The sequence below is a fragment of the Cherax quadricarinatus genome, chromosome 24, assembly GCF_038502225.1.
Source record: "Cherax quadricarinatus isolate ZL_2023a chromosome 24, ASM3850222v1, whole genome shotgun sequence".
NCBI lineage: Eukaryota > Metazoa > Arthropoda > Malacostraca > Decapoda > Parastacidae > Cherax > Cherax quadricarinatus.
The window spans coordinates 19923164-19945038 of record NC_091315.1 but is presented as its reverse complement, the minus strand read 5'-3'; the positions used below and the strand labels follow the sequence as shown (position 1 = coordinate 19945038).

The following is a 21875-nucleotide window of genomic DNA, read 5'->3' as shown; positions in this document are numbered from 1 at the left end:
ACAGACTGTACTACAGAATCAGACACCAACTTTCCCCCTACCTCTATGGGTTCATGAAAGGTAAAAGTGTGCAAAACTGTATTTCCACCTTTCTCACTGCACACACCTCTACTAGTTTTACCACTTTTCTTGATCTAAAATCTGCATTTGATATTGCGAACAGAACCGTTATACTACATGAACTAGCCAAAATGAATATTGTCGGTAGCTTACTCTGCTGGATAATAGGATACCTGTCAAATAGAGTATCCTCTGTCCTTTACTAAGGCTTCAGAAGTGATTCTAAAGAAATGTCTTTAGGTACACCGCAGGGAGGAGTTCTTAGTCCCATGCTATTTAATATTCTGATTAATGCTCTCCTAAATGCTCTACCTGCCTCACCTAAACATACAGCTATAAGCTATGCTGATGACATTATGATCCACACAACAGGGTATAAGAAGATGAGTACCATTCTTAATGAAGTTCAAGCAATTTGTAATCGACTAGGCCTCATAATATCTTCCTCTAAAACTAAGATATTAACAAGCAAACGACATCCCCCACCCATCTATTTGCAGGGTGAAATCATTAGCTACGTTAAAACTTACAGATATCTTGGTGTAGATGTACCCTTTAACAAATCCACTATGCCACAACTAAACAAGAAATGCAAAGCTAGGCTAAATGCTCTCAAAGCTGTTGCTGGCTACAACCCCAACTATGGTGCTAATGTGAGAATCGTGAGAATGACGTACATAGCCTATGTTAGGTCCTTAATTGATTATGCTGCTCCCATGTTGACATTAGCTAGAGAAAGTTCTCTCCGACCCTTGGAGTTAATGCAAAATGAAGCTCTCAGGATTATTCTTGGCTGTCCCAGATCTACAAAAGTTCTTAACATGAGGAAGGAGCTTGGTATTTCTAGTATCAGTGATAGGATTATTGACATTAACACTGTACTCGGTATTAGAATGTTGAGAAACGAACCAGACACTGTCACAGTGAATCTTACCAAGTGTCTAGAGGTAAATACACACAGATCTAAATGGATTGTGAAAACGTGCAATTACATCAAGTTTTATTACCTGCATGAACTGTATCACTGTAGGCAACAAGAGCATTTCACCCCTCCATGGAAGATATGTTCATTTAATATCATATACCTGCAAGTCCCTCCCAAGAAGCTCATTGCTAGTAATCCCTTCCTTAAATCTCTTGTTAGAGCAACTGCTCAAGAAGAAATTTCTCACCTAGCTGGTAGTAACAAGTTATCACAAGTTATATACACTGATGGATCTAAACAGGAGTCTTCTGGCAGTGCTGCATCTGCTCTTGTTGCCACCTCCCTTGTTTAAAACGATAATAAATTTGTTGAGTTAGGCATAAGAATTAACAACTGGGCGTCTACACTGCAAACTGAATTGTTTGCAATCCTAATGGTGCTAAATCTAACCTATGACACTGAACTTGACTCCATCATCATTACTGATTCTATGTCATCATTGAAGGCTCTTGACTCATATAATGACTCCAACAACATGCTCATTGGAGAAGCCAGGTATAGATACTCAAAAATTAGGGACAAAGGAATTAATGTACAATTGCTACGGATCCCATCACACATTGGATTACTCCTTCATGATAAAGTTGATATGTTAGCCAAGAAGAGTACCCAGAAGGAGAATGTAGAATATAACTTTGGTATAACTGTGTCTAGCATTAGGAATAATATTAGGAGAGAAGTAAATAATGAAAATGATTGTTATAGGAATGCAGTTAGAAGCCTGAGTAGATCTAAAACCCACTATGATAACATGAACGTAGATAAGTATGTTTATGGAGCAACTTGCAATGTGAACAGACTGACTGATGTTGTAGTGGCCAGGCTTAGGCTTGGTTACAAGTACTTCTGGCAGTTTGGGAGACACACAGATGATGATCAAACTAAATGTAAATTATGTGATCAGGTATATGGTCACTCTCTTGAACACTATGTGCTTAATTGTCCACTTATTGAGGAATACAGAGACAGACAGTATAATAACCTATGTGACATGTCAAGATATCTTATTAATGAAAATAAGATACCAGATATACTAAGCAAATTTCCTAAATTTGCTTGTAACAGATAAGTGAACTATAGATAGGCAGATATAAATCCATATGTATTCCTGTTAACCCTTTGGGGCCTAGTTCCTAGGCCTTTTGTGTATCCATATGCTCTCGCGCTACCGTCCACAGAATGGATATAGGGTGCAAAATAAACTAGCCACTTCGGTGGCAAAATCTAAAAATCTATCTCTTCAACTCTATATATCCTTGGTTAGGCCTCATTTAGACTATGCTGCTCAGTTCTGGTCACCTACGGTTTATAAGCTCCTTCTCCGCACATATGCCGTATTCTATTCAAGATTGATGGACTGACCACATCGGCTCAAGGTTGAGGGACTGATTACCTCATTCTCCTCCTATTCTTCAAGTTTCTCCTTTGTATGGACTGATGAAGCCACTGTGTGGCGAAACGTTTCCTCAATAAAGATACCCAAGAGTTGCACATGTGTCTAATTTATCAGCTTGTCGGTTCTCTGAACCATTGATCTACAATGGATATCAATGCTCTGGAAAACGTACAGAGGAGGATGACAAAGATGATCCCATGTATCAGAAATCTTCCCTATGAGGATAGTCTGTGGGCCCTGAATCTGCACTCTCTCGAAAGGCGTAGAATTAGGGGGGATATGATCGAGGTGTATAAATGGAAAACAGGAATAAATAAAGGGGATGTAAATAGCGTGCTGAAAATTTCCAGCCAAGACAGGACTCGCAGCAATGGTTTCAAGTTGGAAAAATTCAGATTCAGGAAGGATATAGTAAAGCACTGGTTTGGTAATAGAGTTGTGGATGAGTGGAACAAACTCTCGAGTACAGTTATTCAGGCTAAAACGTTGTGTAGTTCTAAAAATAGGTTAGGTAAATACATGAGTGGGTGTGAGTTGGACCTGACTAGCTTGTGCTGCTGGGTCTGGTGCTGTGCTCCTTCCTTGAGTGGAGGTGACCAGACTGGGTGGGTCATTGGGCTAATTCGGGGGGGGGGGGCATGGACCTGCTCCGCATGGGTCAGTAGGTCTGTTGCAGTGTTCCTTCTTTCTTATGTTATGTTCTTTACCTAGAAAGGATATAGGAAAATACAGGTTTAACAACAGAGTTCTAGATGTGTGGAACAAACCTCCAAGTAGCGTCATTCAAGTGAGAACTTTGGATAGTTTTAAACATAGGTTGGACAGGTACATGAATGGGTGTAGGTGGGTGTGAATTGGACCTTCCTAGCTTGGGCCATTAGGCCTACTGCATTGTTCATTCTTACATTCTTGTTCTTGTGTTCTCATTAAGAAGAACGTTGTTTAGACAGAGGTGTAGAAATTTACAGATATAACCACACTTCACCCCCCCCCATCTCCTCCCTCCTAAGAAGATTATAAACCATACCACGGGCGGGATTTGAACCCGCGGTCAGAGTCCGTGGTATGGTTTGTTTGCAATCGCAATCGTGTCATTACGATTTCGTGAGTCATGAGGAGATTATGTTGAATGCTGAGGAATATTTTCATCTGTCATCTGACTGACGGATTTGGTCACTTCATGGATGACACCCAACCTGTGAAGGTATATGACAGGGAAACATAGTTACCCTCAGTGTAAATGGTTTACAAAACCGACAAATTGATAAATGAGAAACTTGTGCAACATTTTGGTATTTTTATTCTGGGAACGTTTCGCCAGTCAGTGGCTTCTTCATTCCAATACAGAGAAGAACGGTGGAAGATGAGGCGTATGAGGTAATGAGTTCCTCAACCTGGATTAAAGACATCGAATCCAGGCTAAGGGACAGATTATTTCAAACTTCTCATTTTCCACCATTATTCTGTATTGGACTAAAGAAGCCACTCGCTTCTAGTTACTTTGTAATTTGTTCATGATTGTAACCATGTATAGACATGTAGATGGTTCATTACCTTTGTAACTTGGTCATGACTGTGACCAGATCTACCTGGAATTCATTACCTTTGTAATTTATTCTATCAGAACTTTGGGGTCCAGTCCCTGGACCCATTATGTACCTCTATAATCTTTTGATTACTGGCCACAGGATGGGTATGGGGTACATAATAAAGATATTAAACTAACTAGTAGTAGTAGTACTTCATGGGTGAGCGCTAAACCCATAGGGGTCATACAACGCCTGGAGGTAATCTAGTGTGATCCAGTTCTTCCCAACAAGAGCCCTTCACGAACAAAAAGGTGCCCTTCCCTTGAAAGGTTTCATAAACACAGCGCTTACTTTCGTCCTATTATCAGTGGTCCGTTACCCTCCCTCACTCACTGGCTTCCTCGGGGCAGTCATTGAGACACTGGACGAAGACGACGTCCCTGACGGGGGTGTTTATCATAGCCTGCAGGAGGTGCTCTGGTAGATGGTCCTGGTGGATGGCCAGGTCTGGCGTCGGCCAAGGGTACTGGAAACGTCCCAGCTCCCACAAGTCTGTAACATGACAGGAACTCGCATGTATTCATGGTGGAAAACAATCATGGCAATGCTTAAGTTATGTCGCAGCTACGATCACAACTTGGGTCAGGTTACAATTACAATTAAGAAGCAGGACAGAAAACTTATTGCTATAGACGCGAGTTTTGTTTGTGGTACTTGGCAACTTTTTGCTGTGATAATGGGAGCGATAAGATCAGATTTGTTCTGATTTTTAACCCGTAGGGTTAGCCATCCAGGATAACCCAAGAAAGTGTAAAAAACGTACTGTGACGTTTCGCCAATCAGTATCTTTATTAGTCCGATACAGAGACTATTACTGGAGACGTTGGAACACATTTAGAAGTCTAAGATGATCAGTCCATCAGCCTTGATGAATCTGTTGAAGAAGTGGAAGACAAAGTAGTTTGAAGTGATCATTTCCTCAGCCTAAAAAAACAGTGTTCGGACCATTAGCCTTCATGAAACTAAAATAGATGCCCGAAGACTTTGTGAGACTTTTGTACCGGAGACAAGAAACGTAAAGCAGCTTAGTGACGGCATCACAGGTGGGAGGAGTCCACTAAGTAGAAGTAGGTCATGTCAATTTATTAGTCAATCGTTATTCCATATCTTAATTGTGATACCATATCTAAACTGCTTCGCCTCCCGTCTCCTCTGGCATCTACTTTAGATTCATCAACACCAATGGACTGTACACCTTTCAGAGCAGAAAGACTGATTACCTCAAACTGCTTCTTCATGTAAGTGATAAGTCTGAGGAAAGAGATAACGCTGACGGAAAACGACAAAGATGTATGCGAAGTTCTCAGCATAAGATTCAAAGAGGTCTTCACGGAAGAATGTGCAGAACTACCGGAAGACACTAGTCAAACCAGATCCAACATCCAGTACTGGGCCCCTACTTAGACGTGATGGGTCCTACACAGATAACAGCAAGGAAATGAGTGAGCTACTCAAGTCCCAGTATGACTCAGTTTTTAGCGAACTGTTAACCAGACTAAGAGTCGAAGACATAATTGAATTTTTTTATGAGCGAGACTCAGAATATGGTAAATTCAATGATACATCCATGCACTCTGCCCCAGGCCCGTGTTCATCAAGAACTGCAAGAAACCCTTTTGTGCGTTTAACCTTCTGTGGAGAGGGAGCATGGATACAGGGGTCATCCAACAGCTACTAAAAACAACAGACATAGCCCCACTTCACAAAGGGGGCAGTAAAGTATTAACAAAGAACTACAGACCGATAGCGCTAACATTCCAATATCATAAAAATCTTTGAAAGGGTTTTAAGAAGCAGTGTTGCCAATCATCTAGATACCCATCAATTACACAACCCAGGACAACATGGGTTTAGAGCAGGTCGCTTCTACCTGTCCCAACTACTGGACCACTATGACAGGGTCCTGGATGCTCTAGAAGATAAACAAACTGCAGATGTAGTATACACAGACTTTGCGAAAGCCTTTGACAAGTGTGACAATGGTACAATAGCGCACAAATGGATCTATAATTTCTTTAACAAATAGAACACAAAGAGTAGTAGTAAACAGAGCAAAGTTTGAGGCGGCTACTGTAAAAAACTCTGTTCCATAAGGCACAGTACTCGCCCCCATCCTGTTCCTCATCCTCATATCTGACATAACGATGTAAGCCACAACACATTATCTTCCTTTATAGATGACACCCGAATATGCATGACAGTGTCTTCCATTGAAGACGCGGCAAAACTCCAGGCGGACATCAACCAAATCTTTAAATGGGCCGCAGAAAATAATATGAAGTTTAATGAGGAGAAATTTCAATTACTCCGATATGGAAAACGTGAAGAAATTAAAACTATATCGGAGTATAAAGCAAATTCCAACCACACAAAAGATCGAAAAACTAATGACAAGATGGATAATGAGAACCTTCAAAACTATGGATGCCAAGCCCATGAGGACAGTCTTCAGGTCGCTTGTTCTATCTAGGCTGGAATATTGCTGCATACTAACAGTGCCTTTCAACACAGGTGAAATTTCTGACCTAGAATATGTACAGAGAGCCTTCACGGCACACATACGATTAAACACCTAAATTACTGGGAACGGTTGAAGTTCCTTAACCTGTACTCCCTAGAACGCAGGCGAGAGAGATACATGATTATATACACTTGGAAAATCCTAGAGGGATTAGTACCAAACTTGCACACGAAAATCACTCCCTATGTAAGCAAAAGATTCGGCAGACGATGCAACATCCCCCCAATGAAAAGCAGGGGCGCCTCTAGCACGATAAGAGACAACACAATAAGTGTCAGGGGCCCAAGACTGTTCAACTGCCTCCCAACATACATAAGGGTGATTTCCAATAGACCCCTGGCTGTCTTCACGAAGGCTTTGGACAGGCACCCAGAGTTAGTACCTGATCAGTCGGGCTGTAATTCGTACGTCGGTTTACGTGCTGCCAACAGTAACAGCCTAGTTGATCAGGCCCTGATCCACCATTAGGCCTGATCACAGACCGGGCCGCGGGGGCGTTGACCCCCGAAACCCTCTCCAGGTATACTCCATGATCAAAGGGTGATGGAAAGTATCAACAAAATAAAGGAAGACGTGATGAGACTGATACATACGCTGAATGTAACAAAAGCAGTAAGACCAGACAACATACCTCCGTGGGTGCTGAGAGAAGGGACAAGACACCTATGTGACCCAAGTACTTGTATTCAGTCTCTCCAATCAGGACAGCTGCCAGAAATTTGGAAAAAGGCAAATGTGGTTTCTATTTATAAAAAAGGCAAACAAAAGGCTTTGTATTATAGGCCAGTATCTTTAACATGAATATGGTCAAAAGTTCTGGAGAAGATAGTAAGGGAAAGGATATTAGAGCATTTGGAGAGGAGATTCCTTAAAAAAAAAATACGGATTTAGAGATTGAAAATCCTGTCTAACGAATTTTATGGAGTTTTATGGCAGTCATAGAGATAAAACATGAAAGACAAGGCTGGTTAGACTGCACTGTGGACTGGTTAGACTGCACTGTGGACTGGTTAGACTGCATTGTGGACTGCAAGAAAGCATTTAACACACTACTACACCGGAGATTAGCCCAGAAACTGGTGGAACAAGTAAAGTTAAAAAGAAGAGTGCTCCAATGGGTTAGGGCAGTGTTTTTCAACTAGGGTGCCGCAGCACCCTGGTGTGCCACTGACTGCCCCCTAGGGTTAGTTAGTTAGTTTAATATGTTTATTATGCACCCTATACCCATCCTGTGGGCGGTAGTCAAAAGATTACAGAGGTACATAATTGGTCCAGGGACTGGACTCCAAAGTTTAGATAGCTGAGCAAGTTACAGAGGTAATGAACTCACAATTTACAAAGGTAATGAACTCACAATTTACAAAGGTAATGACCTCACAATTTACAAAGGTAATGAACTCCAGGTAGGTCTAGTCACAATCATGACAAGTTACAAAGGTATTTACAGATTACAGAGGTACGTAATGGGTCCAGGGACTGGGCCCCCAAAGTTCTGATAGCTGAACTAGGTACAAAGGTAATGAACTCACAAGTTACAAAGGTAATGAACTCACAAGTTACAAAGGTAATGAACTCACAAGTTACAAAGGTAATGAACTCACAAGTTACAAAGGTAATGAATCCTGTAAGAATGGTTACTTACGTTTATACACGGCTACAATCATGAACACTAGGGTGCCTCAAGATTGTTAGTAATTTTGCCCTGGCTTCATCGTCTTAATTAAAACAACTGTTTTTTTTTACTGGTACTTGTATAATTAATTACTGCAAGAGAGTTATAATTTTTCGAACAGATGTCATTAAATGATAAACTGTCACAGTATAATATTAAATACATGATTAATATTAAGACAAAGAGCATTATGATTGGAAAGTAAATTTATACAAGGCACCATAATTGGTTTTCGTCATTGACGTATTGACTTCTCAGAGAGATGTAATGAGTCGTTTTCTCATTTTGCTATAACCACAGACGTTTTAAACAGCAGCTTGCCCCTTTAACTTAATATGGACAAGTTTGCGATAAAGAAGACAAAACATGAAGATTGTGGTGAGGACGAAAAGGCAGAAGACAAAATTGGAAATATGAGTGAAAAAAGAAAGAATAATTCCCACTAGTGATAAAACTGACGTGATTAGAAGAAAGTCGTCTATATTTGGACAGATATTTAAATCTGGGATATACTTGGTGTGATAATGAAGTTAATCCAACGTCAGAATGTGATATTTGTGGTGATAAAGTGGTCAATGAAGCCATGGTACCTAGCAAATTAAAAAAAAAATTTCACTATGAAACATAAGACTCGATCATACCTCGAGAGACTTTTAAATGATTTTCTAAAGATAATCAAAGTTTCTAAAGCTGGAGAGGCCAGCGACTTAGCAGGAGAGTTGCACGTTCAAACTATGAAGCTTCATACAGAAGCAGAAATACATATTCTCCCTGCTTGCACTGCCATGGTAAAAACCATGTTTGGCAGTTAGTTTTAGTTTAATATGTTTATTATGCACCCCATACCCATCCTGTGGGCGGTAGTCAAAAGATTACAGAGGTACATAATTGGTCCAGGGACTGGACTCCAAAGTTTTGATAGCTGAGCAAGTTACAGAGGTAATGAACTCACAATTTACAAAGGTAATGAACTCCAGGTAGGTCTAGTCACAATCATGACAAGTTACAAAGGTATTTACAGATTACAGAGGTACGTAATGGGTCCAGGGACTGGGCCCCCAAAGTTTTGATAGCTGAACTAGGTACAAAGGTAATGAGCTCACAGGAAGCAGAAAAGGAAGTTAAAAATATTCCACTTTCAGATATTACTATTAGCAAACGGATACATGATATATCAGCAGACATTGAAGAAACTGTGTGTACCTCTGTGAAGAAAAGTGAGATTTTTGAACTCCAATAAGATGAGATCATACCATTGATTTTTGAGCATCTTGAAGTATTTGCAGAAAAAATTCAGTACTATTTCCCAAACTTATGTCCAGAAAATTATGGCTGCTTGAGAATCCTATTTATTGCGTCAGTATCAAGCCCGTCGAAGTTCAGTCTCATAAGAGAGGAAATAATTAAAATATGTAATGATGGCAATTTAAAATTAAAGCATAAGAAAATTCCTCAGGACAAATTCTAGAAGTCTAAAATTTTGTCCTCGTTATCGAACATAAGTGTTTAAATTTTGAAGCCGAATGAGTGCGACGTTCTCGAATTACAGCAAAATAAAATCGAAAGGTAGGAGGAAGGAAACAAAGAAAACAAAATAAGAAAATTCAGTCAACCTCTTAATGAAAGTTACCCGTTAAGACCCAGTCCGCTTCTGACCTTGACTAAGGGGAGGTGTGACACTCTGGACCTACTTTTTTTCTCTCGTCCGATTTCTTTCATTTTTGGTGTACGTGAAGAAGTGTTCACGAATATTTACTGAAAATGACATTTGGCAAGAACCCCGGCATAAATGGTACTACGAAAAGTGGTTCTGGGACTTACTATTTATAAAACAATGCTAATGTGATTTTTCTTCAAATGCAGACCCTACATATATCTTATTTTTATTCCACAAAAAAAAGTTGCTATGTTTTTGACATGTTGCAAAATATCTTGCCCTTTACTCCCACACAAATCCGAAAATATTTGGAATATTTCAATGTTGCATTTGCCAAACTGTAGAACAAACATTGATTTATGATCCTGTTAAAATTATTTAATTTAGTTCAATAATAAAGGCTGGGCTTCATGAAATAAGTCAATAACTTACTTCCGAGTAATTCACCAAAAACGCGAGCCCCGCTCCTGACTCGGGGGGAAAAAATCCTAGAAAATAGCTTTTTTCAGTGTTTTCTTGTGAAGCTAGTGATCTAGTACTGTTAGCCTTACAAATACTCCATTTTCTCTTATCCCAGGACCAAAGAACCTGAATAGGAAGGGTATGGTCAGAGCGGTAGTTATTTTATACGATCGGACTGACAGGGACCGTTCGCCTTATTATAGCCAATTTTATTCATTCTAGAGTATATATCATGTTTCTGTGTTATTTATATTGTTTATTATGTCATATTAGATCAATTGTGATTGATAAATAAGCCGTAGAGTTTACATAAGCGTAATAATGAAGCATTTTCTCCCGCCTCACAACAGCGAGAAATTCTTGCTGACGTAAGCAAATGTTCACAGAAGGTTCCTGATTGGTTCGCAGACTGCGTATTAGCTCCGCCCACTCTCTTATGATGCCAAAACAAAAACAAACAAAAAAACGACAGGCGTGCTACGCGCGGCGGCGTCACAATACATGTTATAAATGACTGTAATTCCTCGTAGGAACATCGTAGAACATTGATTCATATAGCAGAGTGTTGCCAAGGAGTTAAGCTATTTTTCTATACGATTAACTCAATTTCCATAATATTTCTATTTTTTTTCAGGCGCCGCGCACCCCAGGCCGCTGCTGATGGTAAAAATGTTACATGTAGCTTTAATAATGACCCTCGTGTAGTCAATACTCTTTAAACCAACCAAGCACTCATATTAAGCACAGAGTTCCGGACAAATACTTACGGCAGTGAGAGTCTAATATTTTATGTATCCAGTGGTCCATGTTGTGTGTTGTGAGTCAACATTGTACTGGTCAAGGTCAGATAACATCCACACCAACACTCACCACAAGTCCTGCCATAACTGCTTCTTGCAGTTCACATATAATTTACTGTGGAGAGCGAGGTCTAAAAACATATATGAAAAATTACCCAGTCAGTTACAGTAATGTGTACATATGTTTGGCTAAATAACTGCTGTGACATTAGAAGAATTGTAGGATAAGATAACTGATATATGGATGTTTGGTATCTTGCACAGTAGTCAGGGAGAGCATTTATTAATGCTGTCTTGCCAAGGTCACCCAGTTACTATCTTAGGGCCATAAAAAATACTATAATATGGGAAGAAATTTTCAAACCTGAAGAATTCAAAAATTGTATTTCATGAAGCGCTAAACCCGTGCAGGTCATTCAACGTAAAGCATAGTAGAGGCTCGATCCTCCGTCCGCTATTTGCAGTCTTGTTTCTTGTCAGCCAGGTTAATGTTAAGCGCTGAGCAAGGCAACTCAGACACAATTTCTGTAAGTACGGAGTTGAGGTCCTGGTCTGAACTCATTCATGATATTATCATGTAAAATACAAATAGTATATTAACTATACCCGGGCAACAATTGTTATTTCTTTCCCAAAGTTGCATTTGGGAAGATATTAAGAATATATATATATATATATATATATATATATATATATATATATATATATATATATATATATATATATATATATATATATATATATATATATATATATATATATAATTGTGCATGACTATTAGGTCAAATTCAACCAATAGCGGGAAAAAATTCTAACAAGCTGATTTTTTTTCAGGATTCATTAATAATATTGAAAAATCCATAACTGTATCAAGTGATCAAGCAATGGTATATAGTACCCTCCAGACATTATTTTGATGTAAATATATTTAGTACAAACATGTCAATATTTTTCAGTAAAATAGCCTAGGCATTATTTAATTACTTTATTATACCCTTATACCCATCCTGTTATTCGGGTGATTTTTTTTAATACCAATTAATGTGTAACAATGAAAAAGCTTAGGAAATATAATTTTTGTAAAATGTGGAAATACAGTGGCAGTCTAAAGATTACAGAGGTACATAATGGGTCCAGGGACTGGGCCCCAAAGTTTTGATAGCTGAGCAAGTTACAAAGGTAATGAACTCCAGGTAGATCTGGTCACAATCATGACAAGTTGCAAAGATATTTACAGATTACAGAGGTACATAATGGGTGCAGGGACTGGGCCCCAAAGTGTTGATTGCTGAACAAGGTACAAAGGTAATGAAGTCACAAGTTACAAAGATAATGAATAATTTAAGTAAATTTACTTATGTTTATACATGGTTACAATCATGAACAAATTATAGAATAATGAGCAATTCACACATACCTACAAGTCTCTCCCAAGAAGCTCATTCCTAGTAACTTACAAAATTAGATGAACCCCTACTCACACCTACTGAAACAGCAGACTCAACGTTTTCTTCTCCACCATAGGTAAAAATCTAGCAAACAAAATACCAAGCATAAACACCTGTCCATCAGACTACCTCATAGGTACCTACCCAAATACGCTATTCCAAGCTCCAACCAACCCCATAGAAGTTACGCTCATCATAAGCACCCTTAAAAACAAGGCAGGAGACATAAACAGCTTGCCTGCTTTTATGTACAAAAAAGCTTCTCAGGTATTGTCACCAATTATCGTATCAATCGCATCTGCTAGAAAAATGACAGGATGGATAATGAGAACCTTCAAAACTAGGGATGCCAAGCCCATGATGACACTCTTCAGGTCGCTTGTTCTATCTAGGCTGGAATATTGCTGCACACTAACAGCACCTTTCAAGGCAGGTGAAATTGCTGACCTAGAAAATGTACAGAGAACCTTCACGGCACGCATAACGGAGATAAAACATCTCAATTACTGGGAGCGCTTGAGGTTCCTGAACCTGTATTCCCTGGAAAACAGGCGGGAGAGATAAGATAAGATAAGATTTCGTTCGGATTTTTAACCCCGGAGGGTTAGCCACCCAGGATAACCCAAGAAAGTCAGTGCGTCATCGAGGACTGTCTAACTTATTTCCATTGGGGTCCTTAATCTTGTCCCCCAGGATGCGACCCACACCAGTCGACTAACACCCAGGTACCTATTTGCTGCTAGGTGAACAGGACAATAGGTGTAAGGAAACGTGTCGGAATTTCCACCCGCCGGGAATCGAACCCGGGCCTTCCGTGTATGAAGCGGGAGCTTTAGCCACCAGACCACCATACACCACCATACACACCCGGAAAATCCTAGAGGGACTAGTACCGAACTTGCACACGAAAATCACTCACTACGAAAGCAAAAGACTTGGCAGACGATGCAACATCCCCCCAATGAAAAGCAGGGGTGTCACTAGAACGTTAAGAGACCATACAATAAGTGTCAGGGGCCCGAGACTGTTCAACTGCCTCCCAGCATACATACCTGGAGTTTACCTAAGGGGGACTACCAACAGACCCCTGGCAGTCTCAAGCTGGCACTGGACAAGCACCTAAAGTCGGTTCCTGATCAGCCGGGCTGTGGCTCGTACGTTAGTTTGCGTGCAGCCAGCAGTAACAGCCTGGTTGATTAGGCTCTGGTCCGCCGGGAGGCCTGGTCGCGGACCGGGCAGCGGGGGCGTTGACCCCCGGAACTCTCTCCAGGTAAACTCCAGGTAATTATTGCAACGCTCTTTAACAAATCCATTGAATCAGCTACCTTCCCAACAATCCTCAAAATAGCGAGGGTCACTCCGATCCATAAAGGAGGTGACCAAGCTGACTTGAATAACTATAGACCAATATCTAACTTACCACTGCTCTCTAAAATCTTTGAAAAATTAATTCATAGACGGATCTATTCCTACCTCGTCTCACACAACATATTAAACCCTTGTCAGTTTGGATTCAGGAATAATAAAAGCACGAATGATGCTATCATACACATGCTAGAACTAATATATACCGCACTCGAAAAGAAAGAAGTCCCGCTGGGTATTTTCATTGATTTACGTAAAGCTTTCGACACAGTCGACCATGAACTGCTGTACCCCAAATTAACGCACAATGGTATCAGAGGCCACTCCCTCAACTACCTAAAATCATACCTTAGTAACAGAACTCAATATGTGTATGCAAATGATGTTAAATTAGACACATGTGCAACTCTTGGGTATCTTTATTGAGGAAACGTTTAGCCACACAGTGGCTTCATCAGTCCATACATAGGAGAAACTTGAAGAACAGGAGGAGAATGAGGTAATCAGTCCCTCAACCTGAGGTAATCATTCTCCTCCTGTTCTTCAAGTTTCTCCTATGAATGGACTGATGAAGCCACTGTGTGGCGAAACGTTTCCTCAATAAAGATACCCAAGAGTTGCACATGTGACTAATTTAACGTGTCGGTTCTTTGAACCATTCATCTACAATGCAAATGATGCAAACTCTTCCACCCAACCAATCACAGTAGGAGTCCTACAAGGAAGCGTCCTTGGACCACTCCTCTTTCTCATCTACATCAATGATCTACCGAATGCATCACAGCTACTCAAACCCATATTATTTGCAGATGACACTACATATGTCTTTTCCCACCCAAACACAGTCATACTAGCAAACACAGTCAATGCCGAATTGCAGAAAATATCTGCCTGGATGATGACTAATAAACTTACCCTGAATACCGATAAAACCTATTTCATTCAGTTTGGAATCAAAGCTGCAAATGATCCGATTAACATAACGCTAAATGAATTATCAGTCACAAGACTCACAGAGGGAAAATTCCTAGGTATCCACCTTAACAGTAGCCTTAAGTTCCGGACACATACAACAAATCACCAAGAAAATCTCCAAGACTGTAGGCATACTATCAAAGATAAGGTACTACGTTCCACAATCAGCTCTCCTGGAACTGTACCATACACTCATATACCCTTATCTTACATATGGAATTTGTGCATGGGGATCAACAACATCCAATTACCTAAAACCCCTAATAACCCAGCAAAAGGCAGCAGTAAGAATGATAACGAATTCCCACTCCCGCCAACATACTCCACCAATTTTCAAAAGTCTGAATCTGCTCACCATTAAGAACATCCATACTTATTCATGTGACTACTACACACACAGAACAATACACACAAATATAAACCCCCCACTCAAACTTCTCCTCACCAACTTAAACAGGACACATGACCACAACACAAGACACAGATACCTCGTGTCCATATCACACTATGTAAAAACTCTATGCACATAAAGGACCCTAAAATATGGAATTCATTACCAGAATATATTAAAGTAACCCAGTCTGAAAATCAGTTTAAGACTCTTCTCAAAAGCCACTTAATCACCCTAGACTAAATGCTAAATACTCAGTACACACATTCTCACCTATTTACTCCCACATCATAACTTCAACAATCACTTTGAACCTCTTATCCATTGTTGACAGGAATATAATTGAACCATTGTTTTTCACAAAAAGCATTTTAGACTATATGAATATATCCTTTGTCTTATACAAATTTAATTCACTTATAATTAATAATCTACTGATCAACTATGAAATAATTACTATCCTACTGTACAACTATGATATAATCCTTAGTGTTAAGTAGAATGTAAGCCAATAATGTTAAGTTGGCCCATAATGCCTAGGCATAATAGAGGCTCTCTTTGTATTGCAACCCACAATTGTAAATATAAAATCTCAATGTACTGTTTGCAAAGACATAAAATAAATAAATAAATCCCTTCCTTAAATCACTTGTTAAAGCAACTGCTCAAGAAGACATTTCTCGCCTAGCTGGTAGTAATACGTTATCACAAGTTATATACACTGATGAATCTAAACAAGTCTTCTGGCAGGGCTGCATCTGCTCTTGTTGCCACCTCAGTTAAGAACGATAATAAACTTGTTGAACTAGGCATAAGAATTAACAACTGTGCGTCTACATTGCAAACTGAACTGTTTGCAATCCTAATGGAGCTAAAGCTAACTTATGACAATGAGCTTGACTCTGTCATCATTACTGATTCTATGTCATCACTGAATGAAGAGATTGTAATAACTCACTACAATGGATACATTACAAATCTTTTCATGGAACATTGCTTCCAGCAGGAAGCGGTTGCCTGACTTACATCATAATTTTTTTTTATATTTTATTTAAAACACAATACATAGCTTAACATAAAACCCCTTAAACAAGGGTGATATACATTTAATATAAATGCATTATGAATCACAATCCCCCAGGACGTACAATAGCAAAATAGCAAACACAATATTAACAGACACACAGAGGTTACACAAATACACTAGAAAATATCACTTATGACAGAACATAACATTAAGAAAGATGGGTAATCAATCCTATTTACACAAGAACAACAACAATGACATAACATGCAGGTGACCCCTGTAACAGGGTCGATTAAAGCCATAATCCCTTCAGGTATACACTATGTACATAATATTACTGTGACATATTGTCAATGCACAATACAATAAGAAGAATATTACGATAAATATATTGGTTACTCACAACCTACACAAATAATCAATAAATGAAAGGACCTACATCACAATCTCATGATAAAACAAAGAACATACTCTTACTCAACTAACCCCCCAGTACATAAGTTCCAAACAGTCACACATACTCGCCTTACCACAAGTCACACTGATCACTGCCACTACTACTTACATCATATTAGTGCAACCAAGAATATTGATGTCATTTGTTTGCAGGAATGTAGACTGAAAGATGGAGCACCTCCACCAAAGTTGCCTGGATATGCAGCTTATAACTTAAGGTCAACCAACTGTTGTGTGATGTATGTCAGAAAGAACTTGCCACATTCACTCCTTGCCTTGCAGAGTCGAGTAAACATGCAGTATCATGGTGTCAAAATATATGCAAGCGAATTTTCCCTAAACATTTTTAATCTCTATGCCCCAGCGAACCAGCTTCAACCTGATGCCTTACCAGATCGCATCAATAGTGAACCTACCCTCATTCTTGGAGACTTTAATGCCAGACAAGAATATTGGTGGGTCAACACCAATGGAACTAAACTAGTGAAATTGCTAAATGAGCATGATAATGTTCGAATTGTGGACATTAGGGGTGTCACTAGCACGTTAAGAGACAATACAATAAGTGTCAGGGGCCCGAGACTGTTCAACCGCCTCCCAGCATACATAAGGGGGATTACCAATAGGCTGTCTTCAAGCAGGCACTGGACAAGCACCTAAAGTCGGTACCTGACCAGCCGGGCTGTGGCTCGTACGTTGGATTGCGTGCAGCCAGCAGTAACAGCCTGGTTGATCAGGCTCTGATCCACCATGAGGCCTGGTCACAGACCGGGCCGCGGGGGCGTTGACCCCCGGAACTCTCTCCAGGTAAACTCCAGGTAAACTACTGATCCTACTCACATATATGGTGGCATACTAGATCTGTGCTTTGGATTTAATACATCATATACGATGCATGACTGTCATAGTTGATGATCTTCTATCTGATCACTTCCCTAGACTCACAACTGTCAATCTTGATCACATCTCCAGTAATCAAGGAGCTAAATACAGAAGGAGGAAACTTATTTTCAACCCAGAGCACAGAGACAACTTTATTAACCACTTGGATCAATGGTATAAGAATTACGAGCCCATTGAAACACAACAATTCAACGATGATTTAGTTGCCACTATTGAGACTGTCCTCACAGATCAAGTGGGCAGGAAAAGAAAACATAGACCTTCCACTATAACTGACAATAAAAAACAATATAAATACTATAATGATCCAGAGCTACGCAATCTAACACATGCAGCTAGGAGGATTGGTAAAGCATACCGTGAATGTAGAACCCCAGACCTGCTCAGAACGTTCCAAGCTGCACTAACAAATGCAAGGAATAGAAAGCAAGAACATAGGCAACAGGAATGGGAACAGTTTGTTAGTGGATTAAATAAGTCCACCCCTTTAAGTCTGGCTTGGAAAGGTATAAATAAAATAACCAGTAAAAAGACTGGCAATGTTGCTCATCCCTTCCCTCTTGAAAAAGCAAATGACCTCATAAATGACTGGTCCAAAATATCCAGGCATGAAAACCTTCCATCTCATATTAAAACAAATTTAGAGAGTGCTTCTGAAGAAATGTTGAAACTGATTAATTTTATGAGCCAAAATATTCATGAGAGTGACTGCCTCTTCACCGAGTATGAATTAGATAATGCATGAACTAAAGGTCGATCAACTGCTCCTGGAGAGGATGGTATAACCTATGATATTCTCAGAACTCTAAGGCAAGTGCCTGATAACCCTTTGTTGGCACTGTATAATCTCAGTTACATTGAGGGCGTTCTTCCTACTTCCTGGACCAATAGTCTCATTGTGCCTATCCCTAAGCCCCAACAGCCTGATACATTTAGACCGATCTCCTTAACTAGTTGTCTTTGTAAAACTTTTGAAAGAATGATACTTAATAGACTGTACTACAGAATCAGACACCAACTTTCCCCCTACCTCTATGGGTTCATGAAAGGTAAAAGTGTGCAGAACTGTATTTCCACATTTCTCACTGCACACACCTCTACTAGTTTTACCACTTTTCTTGATCTAAAATCTGCATTTGATATTGCGAACAGAACCGTTATACTACATGAACTAGCCAAAATGAATATTGGTAGTAGCTTACTCTGCTGGATAATAGGATACCTGTCAAATAGATTATCCTCTGTCCTTTACCAAGGCTTCAGAAGTGATTCTAAAGAAATGTCTTTAGGTACACCGCAGGGAGGAGTTCTTAGTCCCATGCTATTTAATATTCTGATTAATGCTCTACCTGCCTCACCTAAACATATAGCTATAAGCTATGCTGATGATATCATGATCCATACAACAGGGCATAGGAAGATGAATACCATTCTTAACGAAGTTCAAGCAATTTGAAATCGACTAGGCCTCATATCTTCCTCTAAAACAAAGATATTAACAAGCAAACGACATCTTCCACCCATCTATTGGCAGGGTGAAAACATTAGAGATTTAGATTTTGCCACCGAAGTGGCTAGTTTATTGTGCACCCCATATCCATCCTGTGGACGGTAGCGCGAGAGCATATGGATACACAAAAGGCCTAGGAACTAGGCCCCAAAGGGTTAACAGGAATACATATGGATTTATATCTACATATCTATAGTTCACTTATCTGTTACAAGCAAATTTAGGAAATTTGCTTAGTATATCTGGTATCTTATTTTCATTAATAAGATATCTTGACATGTCACATAGGTTATTATACTGTCTGTCTCTGTATTCCTCAATAAGTGGACAATTAAGCACATAGTGTTCAAGAGAGTGACCATATGCCTGATCACATAATTTACATTTAGTTTGATCATCATCTGTGTGTCTCCCAAACTGCCAGAAGTACTTGTAACCAAGCCTAAGCCTGGCCACTACAACATCAGTCAGTCTGTTCACATTGCAAGTTGCTCCATAAACATACTTATCTACGTTCATGTTATCATAGTGGGTTTTAGATCTACTCAGGCTTCTAACTGCATTCCTATAACAATCATTTTCATTATTTACTTCTCTCCTAATATTATTCCTAATGCTAGACACAGTTATACCAAAGTTATATTCTACATTCTCCTTCTGGGTACTCTTCTTGGCTAACATATCAACTTTATCATGAAGGAGTAATCCAATGTGTGATGGGATCCATAGCAATTGTACATTAATTCCTTTGTCCCTAATTTTTGAGTATCTATACCTGGCTTCCCCAATGAGCATGTTGTTGGAGTCATTATATGAGCCAAGAGCCTTCAATGATGACATAGAATCAGTAATGATGATAGAGTCAAGCTCAGTGTCATAGGTTAGCTTTAGCGCCATTAGGATTGCAAACAATTCAGTTTGCAGTGTAGACGCCCAGTTGTTAATTCTTATGCCTAACTCAACAAATTTATTATCGTTCTTAACTAGGGAGGTGGCAACAAGAGCAGATGCAGCACTGCCAGAAGACTCCTGTTTAGATCCATCAGTGTACATAACTTGTGATAACTTGTTACTACCAGCTAGGTGAGAAATTTCTTCTTGAGCAGTTGCTCTAACAAGAGATTTAAGGAAGGGATTACTAGCAATGAGCTTCTTGGGAGGGACTTGTAGGTATGTGATATTAAATGAACACATCTTCCATGGAGGGGTGAAATGCTCTTGTTGCCTACAGTGATACAGTTCATGCAGGTTATAAAACTTAATGCAATTGCACGTTTTCACAATCCATATAGATCTGTGTGTATTTACCTCGAGACACTTGGTAAGATTCACTGTGACAGTGTCTGGTTCGTTTCTCAACATTCTAATACCGAGTACAGGTGAAAACATTAGCTACGTTAAAACTTGCAGATATCTTGGTGTAGATGTACCCTTTAACAAATCCACTATACTACAACTAAACAAGAAATGCAAAGCTAGGCTAAATGCTCTCAAAGCTGTTGCTGGCTACAACCCCAACTAGTTAGTTTAGTTTAATATGTTTATTATGCACCCCATACCCATCCTGTGGGCGGTAGTCAAAAGATTACAGAGGTACATAATTGGTCCAGGGACTTTACTCCAAAGTTTTGATAGCTGAGCAAGTTACAGAGGTAATGAACTCACAATTTACAAAGGTAATGAACTCACAATTTACAAAGGTATTGAACTCACAATTTACAAAGGTAATGAACTCACAATTTACAAAGGTAATGAACTCCAGGTAAGTCTGGTCACAATCATGACAAGTTACAAAGGTATTTACAGATTACAGAGGTACGTAATGGGTCCAGGGACTGGGACCCCAAAGTTTTGATAGCTGAACTAGGTACAAAGGTAATGAGCTCACAAGTTACAAAGGTAATGAATTCTGTAGAATGGTTACTTACGTTTATACATGGGTACAATCATGAACAAATTATAGAGTAATGAGCAATTCACACTTCCACACCCGGTCACAACTGTAATGAGTTATTGGTGCAAATATTGATTGTTGAGTCACACACACACACACACACACACACACACACACACACACACACACACACACACACACACTTTAGTTTAATATCTTTATTATGCACCCCATACCCATCCTGTGGGCGGTAGTCAAAAGATTACAAAGGTACATAATGGGTCCAGTGACTGGACCCCAAAGTTATGATAGCTGAACTAGTTACAAAGGTAATGAACTCCAGGTAGATCTGGTCACAATCATGGCAAGTTACAGAGGTAATGAATCAGCTTCACTCCTATACATAGTTACAGTCATGAGCAAATTACGAAGTAATGAACCACTGATACGTCCACACCTGGTCACAATTGTAATGAGTTATAAATACAAATATTAAGTGGATCATACACCCACACTAGCGCGCGCGCGCACATACACACACGAGGGCGCACGCACGGACATGTGCACACGAGCGTACAAATATATGCATACACACAAGGACGCACACCCACACACACACACACCAACACCCACACACACACACCCTCACACACACCCACACACACACCCTCACACACACCCACACACACAACACCCACACACGCACACACACACCCACACACGCACACACACACCCACACACGCACACACACCCACACACGCAC

General features: G+C 39.7%; 1 protein-coding gene across 2 annotated transcripts in view; it reads right to left on the bottom strand.

The window, feature by feature from the left end:
• The window catches only part of LOC138853185 (L-fucono-1,5-lactonase-like), a 65097-nt gene extending 53872 nt beyond the window's left edge, over positions 1-11225 (bottom strand). The window contains exons 1-2 of one of the 2 annotated variants that reach the window (XM_070088496.1): positions 11110-11225; positions 4364-4522 (exon numbers count right to left, since the gene is read on the bottom strand). In XM_070088496.1, the coding sequence (XP_069944597.1) occupies positions 4364-4522; positions 11110-11149 (199 nt within the window). In that variant the 5' untranslated portion in view covers positions 11150-11225. The remainder of the gene's footprint in view (positions 1-4363; positions 4523-11109) is intronic. The other variant, XM_070088497.1, reaches the window with a different exon arrangement.
• Between the last annotated feature and the right edge of the window lie 10650 nt (positions 11226-21875).